Here is a 15325-nt window from a genome sequence, read left to right on the forward strand (position 1 = left end):
ACACCGCGCACAGACCCCCCCCCCCTCGCGACCTCAACGTCGTCGAGATACGTCGAGTTTCCTTGTAGGCCTATTTGGCAGGGATACTGTGAAGCCAGCTGTATAAGCCTGTTTGCCTGTTTCTGTTTATGAGTCTTTTATTAAAGAATGTAAAACAATGTTTCTGTTTGATCCTTTTCATTACATCATGGAGAGCTTTTCTTTATATGGCCTAAAATAAATGTGTTCATATGGGCAGAATATTATCTATAGGTTATAGGCCTAGCATACCAAATTTTGATCAGCTATGAAAATAAAACCTTTAATGCAAAAACTATGGATCTGGTAAAAGGCAGACATTTCAATTTAAAAAAAGACTGGATGGATAGCTTCGATAGTCCAGCAATCAAATTGCAAGTCGTTCATATGCTAATAATACAAATATTCTTAAGTATATGGACATCCCTTCAAAATAGTGGATTCGGCTATTTCAGCCACACCCGTTGCTGACAGGTGTATAAAATTGAGCATAAAGCCATGCAATCTCCATAGACAAACATTGGCAATAGAATGGTCTTACTGAAGAGCTCAGTGACTTTCAACGTGGCACCGTCATAAGATGCCACCTTTCCAACAAGTCAGTTTGTCACATTTCTGCTCTGCTAGAGCTGCCCCGGTCAACTGTTAGTGCTGTTATTGTGAAGTGGAAACGTCTAGGATCAACAACGGCTCAGCCGCGAAGTGGTAGGCCACACAAGCTCACAGAACGGGACCGCCGAGTGCTGAAGCGCGTAGCGCGTAAAAATCGTCTGTCCTCGGTTGCAACACTCACTTTCGAGTTCCAAACTGCCTCTGGAAGCAACGTCAGCACAATAACTGTTGGTCAGGAGCTTCATGAAATGGTGAAATGGGTTTCCATGGCCGAGCAGCCGCACACAAGCTTAAGATCACCATGCGCAATGCCAAGCATCGGCTGGAGTGATGTAAATCTCGCCGCCATTAGACTCTGGAGCAGTGGAAATGCATTCTCTGGAGTGATGAATCACGCTTCACCACCTGGCAGTCCGACGGACAAATCTGGGTTTGGCGGATGCCAGGAGAACGCTACCTGCCCCAATGCATAGTGCCAACTGTAAAGTTTGGTGGAGGAGGAATGGTTTCTGGCAAGGCCCCTTTGTTCCAGTGAAGGGAAATCTTAACGCTACAGCATACAATGAAATTCTGGACGATTCTGTGCTTCCAACTTTGTGGCAACAGTTTGGGGAAGGCCCTTTCCTGTTTCAGCATGACAATGCCCCCGTGCACAAAGTGAGGTCCATACAGAAATGATTTGTCGAGACCGGTGTGGAAGAACTTGACTGGCCTGCACAGAGCCCTGACCTCAACCCCATCGAACACCTTTGGAATGAATTGGAACGCCGACTGCGAGCCAGACCTAATCGCCCAACGTCAGTGCCCGACCTCACAAATGTTCTTGTGGCTGAATGGAAGCAAGTCCCCGCAGCAATGCTCCAACATCTAGTGGAAAGCCTTCCCAGAAGAGTGGAGGCTGTTATAGCAGCAAAGGGGGGACCAACTCCCAAAATAATTCCCATGATTTTGGAATGAGATGTTCGACGAGCAGGTGTCCACATACTTTTGGTAATGTAGTGTATGTCCTTCTGGAAGTGCACAGAATAAGATGCTTTCGAATGCAGGGGTCGTATAACCTTCACTGACGGGGGTAAGTTAACTGACCAATGTTCATACATAGGACGACGCTATAGTAACTGGTCGATAGCGATAACCTTTCAGACAATGGAAAAAAAAGGTACAATTTAAAAAAGTACAGCATCAGACAGTAGAATTGTGCTCCGGCATAGAATGTTTGGTATTGTTTCCCTGACAACAATGATTGATGTGCTGTTGTGTTGTTTTTCTGCAGTTTTTTTTTATGGTCGGGTAGATAAATGTTTTCTTTCAACTAAATGTCTTGGTAAGTCATTGTACACTGAACAAAAATATAAACGCAACATGTATAGTGTTGGTCCCATGTTTCATGAGCTGAAATAAAAGAGCCCAGACATTTTCCATACATACATAAAGCTTATTTCTCTCATATTTTGTGCTCAAATTTGTTTACATCCCTGTTAGTGAACATTTATTATTATTTTTCAAGATAATCCATCCACCTGGATTGTGGCATATCAAAAAGATTATTAAATAGCATGATCATTACACAGGTGCACCTTGTGCTGGGGACAATATAATGCCACTCTAAAATGTGCAGTTTTGTCACACAACACAATGTCAGAGCGTGCAATTGGCATGCTGACTGCAGGATTGTCCACCAGAGCTGTTACCAGAGAATGTAATGTTAATTTATCTACCATAAGCCGCCTCCAAAATCGTTTTATAGAATTTGGCAGTACGTCCAACCGGCCTCACAACCGCAGACCACGTGTAACCACGTCAGCCCAGGACCTCCACATCCGGATTCTTCACCTGCGGGATCGTCGAAGGGGGGTGTGGAGGACTATTTCTGTCTGTAATAAAGCCCTTTTGTTGGGAAAAATTAGACTGGCTGGGCCTGGCTCCCCAGTGGGTTGGCCTGGCCCCCAAGTGGGTGGGCCTATGCCCTCCCAGGCCCACCCATGGCTGCGCCCCTGCCCAGTCATGTGAAATCCATAGATTGGGGCCTAATGAATTTATTTCAATTGATTGATTTCCTTATAATGAACTGTAACTCAGCAAAATCTTTGAAATTGTTACATGTTGCGTTCTATATTTTTTGTTCAGTATATTTAACGAACTCCAGAAGATAATTTGATTGACAGTTCTGGTTGCCTAGTGATGGATTTTAGCCCCGCTTCAGAAGCGACATTCCTTTACCGACAAGTTAAATGCCCATTCAGTGGGTCTTCGAAACTATCTCTAGAGAAGGTTTGTTGGCGGCATTTTAAAAGCCCTTTCAGACAAACAAACAAGCTGTAGCTCAAGGCGACACACTTTATATATAATATAATATAATAATATAATATGCCATTTAGCAGACGCTTTTATCCAAAGCGACTTACAGTCATGTGTGCATAAAAAAAAATGTTGTGTATGGGTGGTCCCGTGGTTCATATACCCATTATATAGGCCTAGGCTACAATATTCTGCCCATATGAACATTTTATTTTAGGCCATAACATTTGTAGCCATACATTATTTACTGAAAAGCAGTAAACATACACATTTAATAAGACTCATGAACACAATCATGCAATAGTTAACATACACACAACTTTGTTTCACATTCTTTAATAACAGACTCATGAACACAGTCATGCAATAGGCTACATCCGGCTTTACAGCTTCCCCGGGAAACTCGAGGCATTGTAGCCTCACGCGGACGACGGACGAAAGAGTAGCTGGAGCATCCGCGGTAGAATATTACGCGGTAGAATATTACGCGGTAGACTATTACGCGGTAAAATATTACGCGGTAGAATATTACGCGGTAGATATTACGCGGTAAAATATTACGCGGTAAAATATTACGCGGTAGACTATTACGCGGTAGAATATTACGGCGGTAAAATATTACGCGGTAGAATATTACGCGGTAGAATATTACGGCGGTAGAATATTACGGCGGTAAAATATTACGCGGTAGACTATTACGCGGTAAAATATTACGCGGTAGAATATTACGGCGGTAGAATATTATGGCGGTAGAATATTACGGCGGTAGAATATTACGCGGTAGAATATTACGGCGGTAGAATATTACGCGGTAAAATATTACGCGGTAAAATATTACGCGGTAGAATATTACGCGGTAGAATATTACGGCGGTAGAATATTACGCGGTAGAATATTACGGCGGTAGAATATTACGGCGGTAGAATATTACGCGGTAGAATATTACGGCGGTAGAATATTACGCGGTAAAATATTACGTGGTAGAATATTACGCGGTAGAATATTACGGCGGTAAAATATTACGCGGTAGAATATTACGCGGTAAAATATTACGCGGTAGAATATTACACGGGTAGAATATTACGCGGTAGAATATTACGCGTTGTGGCAGTGTTTCGTTCAAGTTGAATGTCTAATTTAACTGATTAATGCTTCATATATAATATAACAACAACTTACACTGCCATACATGCAAGGACAGAAAAGTAATGTTTTGGAAAAATCTGTCAAGACAAAATCAAATCAAATTTTATTGGCCACATGCGCCGAATACAACAGGTGTAGACATTACAGTGAAATGCTTACTTACAAGCCCTTAACCAACAATGCATTTATTTTTTAAATAAAAAAGTAAAATAAAACAACAACAAAAAAGTGTTGAGAAAAAAGAGCAGAAGTAAAATAAAAATAACAGCAGGGAGGCTATATATACAGGGGGGTACCGGTGCAGAGTCAATGTGCGGGGGCACCGGCTAGTTGAGGTAGTTGAAGTAATATGTACATGTGGGTAGAGTTAAAGTGACTATGCATAAATAATTAACTGAGTAGCAGCAGCGTAAAAAGATGGGGTGGGGGTGGGGGGGGCAGTGCAAATAGTCTGGGTAGCCATGATTAGCTGTTCAGGAGTGTTATGGCTTGGGGTAGAAGCTGTTGAGAAGTCTTTTGGACCTAGACGTGGCACTCCAGTACCGCTTGCCATGCGGTAGCAGAGAGAACAGTCTATGACTAGGGTGGCTGGAGTCTTTGACAATTTTGAGGGCCTTCCTCTGACACCGCCTGGTATAGAGGTCCTGGGTGGCAGGAAGCTTGGCCCCAGTGATGTACTGGGCCGTACGCACTACCCTCTGTAGTGCCTTGCAGTCGGAGGCCGAGCAGTTGCCATACCAGGCGGTGATGCAACCAGTCAGGATGCTCTGGATGGTGCAGCTGTATAATTTTTTGAGGATCTGAGGACCCATGCCAAATCTTTTCAGTCTCCTGAGGGGGAATAGGCTTTGTCGTGCCCTCTTCACGACTGTCTTGGTGTGTTTGGACTATGATAGTTCGTTGGTGATGTGGACACCAAGGAACTTTAAGCTCTCAACCTGTTCCACTACAGCCCCGTCGATGAGAATGGGGGCGTGCTCAGTCCTATTTTTTTCCCCTGTAGTCCACAATCATCTCCTTTGTCTTGGTCACATTGAGGGAGAGGTTGTTATCTTGGCACCACACGGCCAGGTCTCTGACCTCCTCCCTATAGGCTGTCTCATCGTTGTCGGTGATCAGGCCTACCACTGTTGTGTCGTCTGCAAACTTAATGATGGTGTTGGAATCGTGCCTGGCAATGCAGTCATGGGTGAACAGGGAGTACAGGAGGGGACTGAGCACGCACCCCTGAGGGGCCCCCGTGTTGAGGATCAGTGTGGCAGATGTGTTGTTACCTACCCTTACCACCTGGGGGCGGCCCGTCAGGAAGTCCAGGATCCAGTTGCAGAGGGAGGAGTTTAGTCCCAGGATCCTTAGCTTAGTGATGAGCTTTGAGGGCACTATGGTGTTGAATGCTGAGCTGTAGTCAATGAATAGCATTCTCACGTAGGTGTTCCTCTTGTCCAGGTGGGAAAGGGCAGTTTGGAGTGCAATAGAGATTGCGTCATCTGTGGATCTGTTGGGGCGGTATGCAAATTGGAGTGGGTCTAGGGTTTCTGGGATAATGGTGTTGATGTGAGCCATGACCAGCCTTTCAAAGCACTTCATGGCTACAGACGTCAGTGCTACGGGTCGGTATATCATTTAGGCAGGTTATCTTAGTGTCCTTGGGCACGGAGACTATGGTGGTCTGCTTGAAACATGTTGGTATTACAGACTCAGTCAGGGACATGTTGAAAATGTCAGTGAAGACACTTGCCAGTTGGTCAGCACATGCTCGGAGTACACGTCCTGGTAATCCGTCTGGTCCTGCGGCCTTGTGAATGTTGACCTGCTTAAAAGTCTTATTCACATTGGCTACGGAGAGCGTGATCACATAGTCATCCGGAACAGCTGGTGCTCTCATGCATGCTTCAGTGTTGCTTGCCTCGAAGCGAGCATAGAAGTGGTTTAGCTCGTCTGGAAGTCTTGTGTCACTGGGCAGCTTGCGGCTGTGCTTCCCTTTGTAGTCTGTAATAGTTTTCAAGCCCTGCCACATCCGAAGAGCGTCAGAGCCGGTGTAGTACGATTCAATCTTAGTCCTGTACTGACTCTTTGCCTGTTTGATGGTTCGTCGGAGGGCATAGCGGGATTTCTTATAAGCGTCCGGGTTAGAGTCCCGCTCCTTGAAAGCGGCAGCTCTACCCTTTAGCTCAGTGCGGATGTTGCCTGTAATCCATGGCTTCTGGTTGGGGTATGTACGTACGGTCACTGTGGGGACGACGTCATCGATGCACTTATTGATGAAGCCAGTGACTGATGTGGTGTACTCCTCAATGCTATCTGAAGAATCCCGGAACATGTTCCAGTCTGTGCTAGCAAAACAGTCCTGTAGCTTAGCATCTGCGTCATCTGACCACTTTTTTTATTAACCGAGTCACTGGTGCTTCCTGCTTTAGTTTTTGCTTATAAGCAGGAATCAGGAGGATAGAGTTATGGTCAGATTTGCCAAATGGAGGGCGAGGGAGAGCTTTGTATGCATCTCTGTGTGTGGAATAAAGGTGGTCTATAGTTTTCTTTCCCTCTGGTTGCACATTTAACATGCTGGTAGGATCACCACACACATGCTGCCGGATCACCACCTCAAGCTGAACCCTGGCAAGACGGAGCTGCTCTTCCTCCCGGGGAAGGACTGCCCGTTCCATGATCTCGCCATCACGGTTGACAACTCTGTTGTGTCCTCCTCCCAGAGTGCGAAGAGCCTTGGCGTGACCCTGGACAACACCCTGTCGTTCTCCGCTAACATCAAGGCGGTGACCCGCTCCTGCAGGTTCATGCTCTACAACATTCGGAGAGTACGACCCTGCCTTACACAGGAAGCGGCACAGGTCCTAATCCAGGCACTTGTCATCTCCCGTCTGGATTACTGCAACTCGCTGTTGGCTGGCCTCCCTGCCTGTGCCATTAAACCCCTACAACTCATCCAGAATGCCGCAGCCCGTCTGGTGTTCAACCTTCCCAAGTTCTCTCACGTCACCCCCCTCCTCCGCACACTCCACTGGCTTCCAGTTGAAGCTCGCATCCGTTACAAGACCATGGTGCTTGCCTATGGAGCAGTGAGGGGAACGGCACCTCTGTACCTTCGGGCTCTGATCAGTCCCTACACCCAAACGAGGGCATTGCGTTCATCCACCTCTGGCCTGCTGGCTCCCCTTCCTCTGCGGAAGCATAGTTCCCGCTCAGCCCAGTCAAAACTGTTCGCTGCTCTGGCACCCCAATGGTGGAACAAGCTCCCTCACGACGCCAGGACAGCGGAGTCACTCACCACCTTCCGGAGACATTTGAAACCCCACCTCTTTAAGGAATACCTGGGATAGGATAAAGTAATCCTTCTACCCCCCCCAAAAAAAAATTGTAAAGTGGTTATCCCACTGGCTATAGGGTGAATGCACCAATTTGTGAGTCGCTCTGGATAAGAGCGTCTGCTAAATTACGTAAATGTGCCCTTGAGCAAGGCACTTAACCCTAATTGCTCCTGTAAGTCGCTCTGGATAAGAGCGTCTGCTAAATGACTAAAATGTAAATGTAAATGTGGTAGAAATTAGATAGAACTGATTTAAGTTTCCCTGCATTAAAGTCCCCGGCCACTAGGAGCGCTGCCTCTGGATGAGCGTTTTCCTGTTGTACTGAATGAGCTATATAAGGCCATAAGTAAATCTTAATGCAATCTATGATAAAGGGTTAAACAGGTTTTAAATCAACATGTTAATTTTATTGGATATAGCTATGATCCCCCCCTTCTATCTTAATGTAAGTACATGAAAACAATTGGCAGATTATTATCAATGACCTATCAACAGCTGTAACAAGTTGTCCAGTGTGGGAAATCCTCACTGGTATGCTAGTTTATAGAAATACCCATATATAGGCTACATGTACAGAGTACATTAGGTTATGGAGTGTTCCTTCAGCAAAAACAAAGTGAATCGAATCTATCATGGCTCGCTGTGCAGTGAAGAGCAGTCCAACACAGCTAAGAAGATGCTCACAGAGGCAGTCAGGCCTGTGTTCAGTTTGAGGGACAGCTTCTTTATGTGTGGAAAGGAATGAAGCAATTCCATCTTGTCTGACACAGGCAAGGTACCCATCCAGCTCCCCTGTACCTGGTGACCTTTTGGGCATCAGCGATGAGAAAAAAAATCTTCTTTGTGTCAAGATTATGCTTTAGGTAGACCAAATCTGTATAGTGAAAAATACACATTTCTGCAAATGCTGCTTTGCGGCAACTTAGTTCATCATATCACTGACATTACAATAGCCCAAACACACACTTTCCATACTTGTTATTCTCAGATACGGAGACTGAAGTGAGTTTGTCAGATGTTCTCAGACTTAAAAAGTTGTCTAATGTTGATGAGTCCATGTCTAGCTGTACACAACAGTTAGACTTAACGTTACTGAGTCTCTGGCTTTTAGACACTCCTGAGTGGCGCAGTGGTCTAAGGCGCTGCATCGCAGTGCTAACTGTGCCACTAGAGATCCTGGTTCGAATCCAGGCTCTGTCGCAGCCGGCCGTGACCGGGAGACTCATGGGCGGCGCACAATTGGCCCAGCGTCGTCCAGGGTAGGGGAGGGAATGGCCGGCAGGGATGTAGCTCAGTTGATAGAGCATGGCGTTTGCAACGCCAGGGTTGTGGGTTCGTTTCCCACCGGGGGCCAGTATAAAACAAATAAAACATTTGCTAAATGACTAAAATGTAAATGTAGATTGTTATGCTAATTTACACCATTTTCAAAAACTTTGGCAAAGGGTAAAGTCTACAAAACTTACTCCATTCTGTTTGTAACAGATTCTAGTTCTGTGAACATAAAATGTTATTGAGATAAAATGTTTCATTGATGAGAACATTTGCAAAATGTCGGCCAAAATCATCTCGCTCCATCTTCTCCCACTGCCGGCCACTGGGCTTCCTCTCATCACCATATTTAGCGGTGAGTGAAAATGCCAACCGGATACTTCAGATTTATATATCCGGGGGAAACATCTGGCTCATTGCTCCAGGAATATGACATTTGAATATCTATCATCGGGTGGTGGTTAGCCGTGTAGCTAACTAGCTAACTTAGCTGCAAGGATAGCTTGCTAACGGTAGTATGCTAGAAAACTAGGCTAACGTACGTAAGTTAGACTATTAAAAGCCTCGTTCACATTATCCATAAGCACTCCTTTACGTAGCGCCGGATTTCATGCATTTCAATGGGGACGTCCACAACAGAGTGGAAATGCAACGCCCCCTTGCGGTTGAAGGCTCTGTTGCAAGACTGATGCCACATACTTAGAAATTGTTCAAACTTTGCATCGTCTTCAGTCCAGCCAGAGTCCTTCAAAGAACAGGAAGTTACCAAACCACAGAAGATGAAAATATGTGGTTTTCGGTGATGGCTTCATGGAATAGCTAGCAACTTGTAAACAATTACCCATTCCTATAACATTTACATTTACATTTTTGTCATTTAGCAGACGCTCTTATCCAGAGCGACTTACAGTAGTGAGTTCATACATTTTCATACTTTTTTCGTACTGGTCCCCCGTGGGAATCAAACCCACAACCCTGGCGTTGCAAGCACCATGCTCTACCAACTGAGCCACACGGGACCATGTATAATGTTTCCTCAAATACTATTTTAATAGTAATGTTAAATAATACATATTGGCTGTTAAGCCAATTTATATTACATGACTGTTGCCTCCCGTTTTAAGTTTATTGTGATGGTAATGGCATTTGTTATTTATGATAATTATTAGGTGGACGTCGCAAGCTACAATGGTATCTTCAAATTAGCTTAGCGTTTAGCTAGCTACTGTAGCTAGCTGCTCTGCAGTGCAAGCTAGCTTGACTTGCTATAAAGTTAGAGAAACAAGTTGAAGAAAAAGTAACTAAACAAAACATGTTTTTATTATCACCTTAAACAATATATTTATCCTGTCTTGAATGAAAAGGTCATATTTTGCAATCTCTCAAAATAATTGCGATCTCTGACCTCCATCTTTCATTACAAACACCACACTTGTCCGTTCAGAAGTGGGGCAAGACTCCGTGAAAATGACGTACGGCATAATGAAATGTAACAGGGCAATAGATAGCTAGCTATTCCAACAGCTAAAGTCATCCATAGCAAAAATGTTGATCATTCATAGCTAGCTAGCTAGTTATCTTACCTCTGTAATGTTTCCTCAAGTTCGAGGTAGAATTTTTGTTGCCACTTCTGCCATCCTGGGTAAAGCAAAACTTGGATTGCGTCGCCTCTCCTGTGATTGAAGGAAAACTGGTCACACACACCACTTTGATAAAAAAAAAAAAACATTTTCTCTCTTTCACAATACGTCTCAAACTAAATAATACACAAGGGGGTGTGTTTCACAAATCTGCACCGTTTAGAACGCCTCTCGGCCAATCATCGACGCTATCGGTTTCATAACGTCACATATCATTGAAACTGACCTATCGACTAGCCAAAATCTAGTTTTTCCTGTTGTCCTGATCACATCCCTCCATATAGACTGTTGCGAGTAGTTTGGGATGGTATAGTTGTGTTTTCTAATTTTAACGTTGTGTCTTCCAGAGGAAGTATGGGACCTGTCCCCATGGCGGCTACGGACTGGGCCTGGAGAGGTTCCTGACCTGGCTGCTGAACAGACACCACATCAGAGACGTGTGCCTCTACCCCCGCTTCATCCAGCGCTGCCGACCCTAAACTACCAACTACCCACCATGCCCCCCTGTCTGCAGCTAGATTGCACTGCAACAGACCAAGTGTGCATCCCAAATGGCACCCTATTCCCTGTATAGTGCACTTCTTTTTGACCAGGGTCATAGAAATCTGGTAAAAAAAAAGTAGTGTACTATTTAGGGAATTGGGTGCCATTAGGGATGAAGCCCATCATATTGCATGAAGCCCATCATCCTATTGCACTGCAAGAGACCAACGTATTAGTCCCCTGTAGCTCAGTTGGTAGAGCATGGCGCTTGCAACACCAGGGTTGTGGGTTCGTTTCCCACGGGGGGCCAGTATGAAAATGTATGCACTCACTAACTGTAAGTCGCTCTGGATAAGAGCGTCTGCTAAATAACTAAAATGTAAAATGTAAAATGCTTGAGAACTAAGACAAGATCACTTAATTATTTTAGGATACGAGACACAAATCTCTGCCAATTTAAGGGTTGAAATGTGATGGTTTTTTTTGACAACTTGCAACTCATGCTGTCCAGCAAATACAATATGTCTGCCAATAAATGTATACTGTATGTGCAACGCCAGGGTTGTGGGTTCGATTCCCACGGGGGGGGGCAGTATGAAAAATAAAAAAATAATGTATGCACTCACTAACTGTAAATCGCTCTGGATAAGAGCGTCTGCTAAATGACTAAAATGTAAATGTAGTGCACTCGTTTTGGCAACAGCCCCATGACTATAGTGATGATGATGTGGGATGAAGGCAATTAATCAACATTAGGACACATTCCTTTGTCATCTGGTGATGAATAACTCACAGACCTGTCTAGAAATCCATATCACTACTAACCCACACATTTTTTTTGCAATAACCAGGTGCTGGATGAACAAGGGGGTAAAAGACAAAGGTTGGAATAAGGCACGAGTTCATCTGACTCAGGAGAAGTAGATAAAGGGCTTCATTGCCAAAATCCCGAAGTATACCTAAAGCATTTCTCTGTACTTGTGCAAATGACAAATAAAACTTAACTCACTGTGTTTGAAGGGTTTACATTACATTATGGATCACTACAGACCAATATAATTTGACACTGCGCTAAAAGTTCCCAGAGAATCGCAATGGCATGGGAGTGCACAGCTCCCTACGTCACTACACAGGCATGGCTTTTAAACACGCATCACAACAGTCCTAGAGGCTGGGAGGAATGTAGCTAGCTAGCTAGCACGCTATGTGTTATAATAAGGACAGGAAACACACGCCGCTGACTGGATCAGAACACACCGAGGAGAGCTGAAATCCGCCATTTGGACGAGAGAAAGGGAAGCTAACAACATGATGGCAGTTTTGTGAAGTGGAAGTCTGCTCATTCAATGTAACTGGCTGGTAGATAGCTAGGTTAGCAACAAGTAACTAACGTTGGCTAGTTAGCCCATAACGTTAACTAGATACCTGGTATTGTTGAAATTGTTGTAGGTTAACTACTGTAGCAATGTAAGTTGGCTACCCAGCAAGTTAGCAAGATAACTAGCCAGCTACCCAAAACATTTATGTTAACAGTCACGTGTTAGCAAGCTAACTAGCTTCACTTGCCCACTGCCATGCTCTTTAACACTATCTAGCTATAGCTAACCAGTATTACATTTAACCTTCAGGTGGTGAATATTTGTAAGAGACAAGACTGTCCTGATGCTTCAAGATATGGCTTTCTACTGTTTCTCCGTATAGAATATTAGATTTTCATTCAATTGCAATAATAGCTATACCAAGTCGACAAGTCAGTAGTTGGCTAGCTAGCTAACCAGGTAGTAGTGATTCCAGCTGGCTTACTTGAGGACTAACATTTTACATTTACATTTTAGTCATTTTGCAGACGCTCTTATCCAGAGCGACTTACTAACCACATGTAACGTTCAATAAACCCTTTGTCAAGCAGTTTTGGGTAATATAGTGAGTTCTTCCAGGAGTTATTTAATTGTGAAAACTGTGGCTGTTCATAAATATGGCCACGGCCAACTCCACCCTGAGTGTTCACTGATTTGATAATGAAGTGCAATTACATCTATTTATTTATTTATTTATTTATTTTATTTATTTAACCTTTATTTAACCAGGTTAAGCCAGTTGAGAACAAGTTCTCATTTACAACTGCGACCTGGCCAAGATAAAGCAAAGCAGTGAGATAAAAACAACAACACAGAGTTACATATGGGGTAAAAAAATACAACAGAAAATATATATACAGTGTGTGGAAATGTAGCAAGTTATGGAGGTAAGGCAATAAATAGGCTATAGTGCAAAATAATTACAATTAGTATTAACACTGGAATGCTAGATGTGCAAGAGATTATGTGCAAATAGAGATACTGGGGTGCAAAATAGAAAAATAAATAACAATATAGGGATGAGGTAGTTGGGTGGGCTAATTTCAGATGGGCTGTGTACAGGTGCAGTGATCGGTAAGGTGCTCTGACAACTGATGCTTAAAGTTAGTGAGGGAGATAAGAGTCTCCAGCTTCAGAGATTTTTGCAATTCGTTCCAGTCATTGGCAGCAGAGAACTGGAAGGAATGGCGGCCAAAGGAGGTGTTGGCTTTGGGAATGACCAGTGAGATATACCTGCTGGAGCGCAGACTACGGGTGGGTGCTGCTATGGTGACCAATGAGCTAAGATAAGGCGGGGATTTGCCTAGCAGTGATTTATAGATGGCCTGGAGCCAGTGGGTTTGACAACGAACATGTAGTGAGGACCAGCCAACAAGAGCGTACAGGTCACAGTGGTGGGTAGTGTATGGGGCTTTGGAGACAAAACGGATGGCACTGTGATAGACTACATCCAATTTGCTGAGTAGAGTGTTGGAGGCTATTTTGTAAATCGCCGAAGTCAAGGATCGGTAGGATAGTCAGTTTTACGAGGGCATGTTTGGCAGCATGAGTGAAGGAGGCTTTGTTGCGAAATAGGAAGCCGATTCTAGATCTAACTTTTGATTGGAGATTCTTAATGTGAGTCTGGAAGGAGAGTTTACAGTCTAACCAGACACCTAGGTATTTGTAGTTGTCCACATACTCTAGGTCAGACCCGTCGAGAGTGGTGATTCTAGTCGGGTGGGCAGGTGCCAGCAGCGTTCGATTGAAGAGCATGCATTTAGTTTTACTAGTGTTTAAGAGCAGTTGGAGGCTACTGAAGGAGTGTTGTATGGCATTGAAGCTCGTTTGGAGGTTTGTTAACACAGTGTCCAATGAAGGGCCAGATGTATACAAAATGGTGTCGTCTGCGTAGAGGTGGATCTGAGCGTCACCAGCAGCAAGAGCGACATCATTGATATGCACAGAGAATAGAGTCGGCCCAAGAATTGAACCCTGTGGCACCCCCATAGAGACTGCCATAGGTCCGGGGGGGGGGGGGGGGGGCAAGGGCAAGGGCAAGTTGCAGAGTTGGTGGCCGGGGTAGTGGTAGCCAGGTGGAAAGCATGGCCAGCCGTAGCGAAATGCTTGTTGAAATTCTCGATTATTGTAGATTTATCGGTGGTGATAGTGTTTCCTAGCCTCAGTGCAGTGGGCAGCTGGGAGGAAGTGCTCTTATTCTCCATGGACTTTACAGTGTCCCAAAACGTAGTTACCAAATCTATATTGGTAACTAGTCTACTAATCTTGATAAGACTAAAGTTTTGCACCCTAGCTAGGCAGATAATACATGTTGGTAATATCTTGAAATAATTCTTAAAGTAATACTTTAAATATGATTTAAAACAAGTGTTTTAACCATCAGTTTTAGCCTTAGCCCAATATTGGACTAAAGGAGCCTAAATTGACTCCTTAGTCCAAGGACCTTGTATGTTGTGTTTTAAAGGTTGAATTGGGTCTGGAAGCCAAAACAGCCAAATACTCCATCTAAACATGAATCGATTCTCTTCACATCGAAAATGTGTTATAACTGTCATTTGGCAAGAAATGTAGCTTGTGTATCCCATCAGTTAGATGCATGTATTTATGTGGGTCTAAATGGGAGCTTGCACTCAGGACACAATTGAGTGAGACAGTTAGGGTGAAGAACTGCCTGATTCTTGGCTTAGTTTATTTTTTGTTGTGCCCCGCAAATGCACATGTAGGCCTATGGAACAGGAATCAAAGCAAATCTTTGACTTTCTTCAAGTAAAAATAATAATAATTCAAAGCACATTACACCAAATAGTTTTACAGTATTTGATTAAAAAATAATAGATATAGATAGCTGCATGCTCGTAGTATGTCTATATATACAGTGGGGATAACAAGTATTTGATACACTGCCGATTTTGCAGGTTTTCCTACTTACAAAGCATGTAGAGGTCTGTAAGTTTTATTATAGGTACACTTCAACTGTGAGAGACGGAATCTAAAACAAAAATCCAGAAAATCACATTGCATGATTTTTAAGTAATTAATTTGCATTTTATTGCATGACATAAGTATTTGATCACCTACCAACCAGTAAGAATTCCGGCTCTCACAGACCTGTTAGTTTTTCTTTAAGAAGCCCTCCTGTTCTCCACTCATTACGTGTATTAACTGCACCTGTTTG

At 43.8% G+C, this 15325-nt stretch overlaps 1 protein-coding gene across 3 annotated transcripts in view; it reads left to right on the top strand.

Moving 5' to 3' along the window:
- LOC311136160 (asparagine--tRNA ligase, cytoplasmic-like) overlaps nucleotides 1-11805 on the top strand; it is a 38248-nt gene extending 26443 nt beyond the window's left edge. The window contains exons 15-16 of one of the 3 annotated variants that reach the window (XR_014613848.1): nucleotides 10657-10863; nucleotides 10963-11805. Coding sequence is in view for 1 of the 3 variants with exons in the window: in XM_084170251.1 (XP_084026377.1) it covers nucleotides 10657-10788 (132 nt within the window). In the remaining 2 variants the exon portion in view is untranslated. Of the gene's footprint in view, nucleotides 1-10656 lie in introns of all 3 variants that reach the window. The other 2 variants (XR_014613849.1, XM_084170251.1) reach the window with 2 other exon arrangements.
- Nucleotides 11806-15325: the final 3520 nt, after the last annotated feature.

The sequence above is a fragment of the Coregonus lavaretus genome (genome assembly GCF_964263955.1).
Source record: "Coregonus lavaretus genome assembly, chromosome: 10".
Lineage (NCBI taxonomy): Eukaryota > Metazoa > Chordata > Actinopteri > Salmoniformes > Salmonidae > Coregonus > Coregonus lavaretus.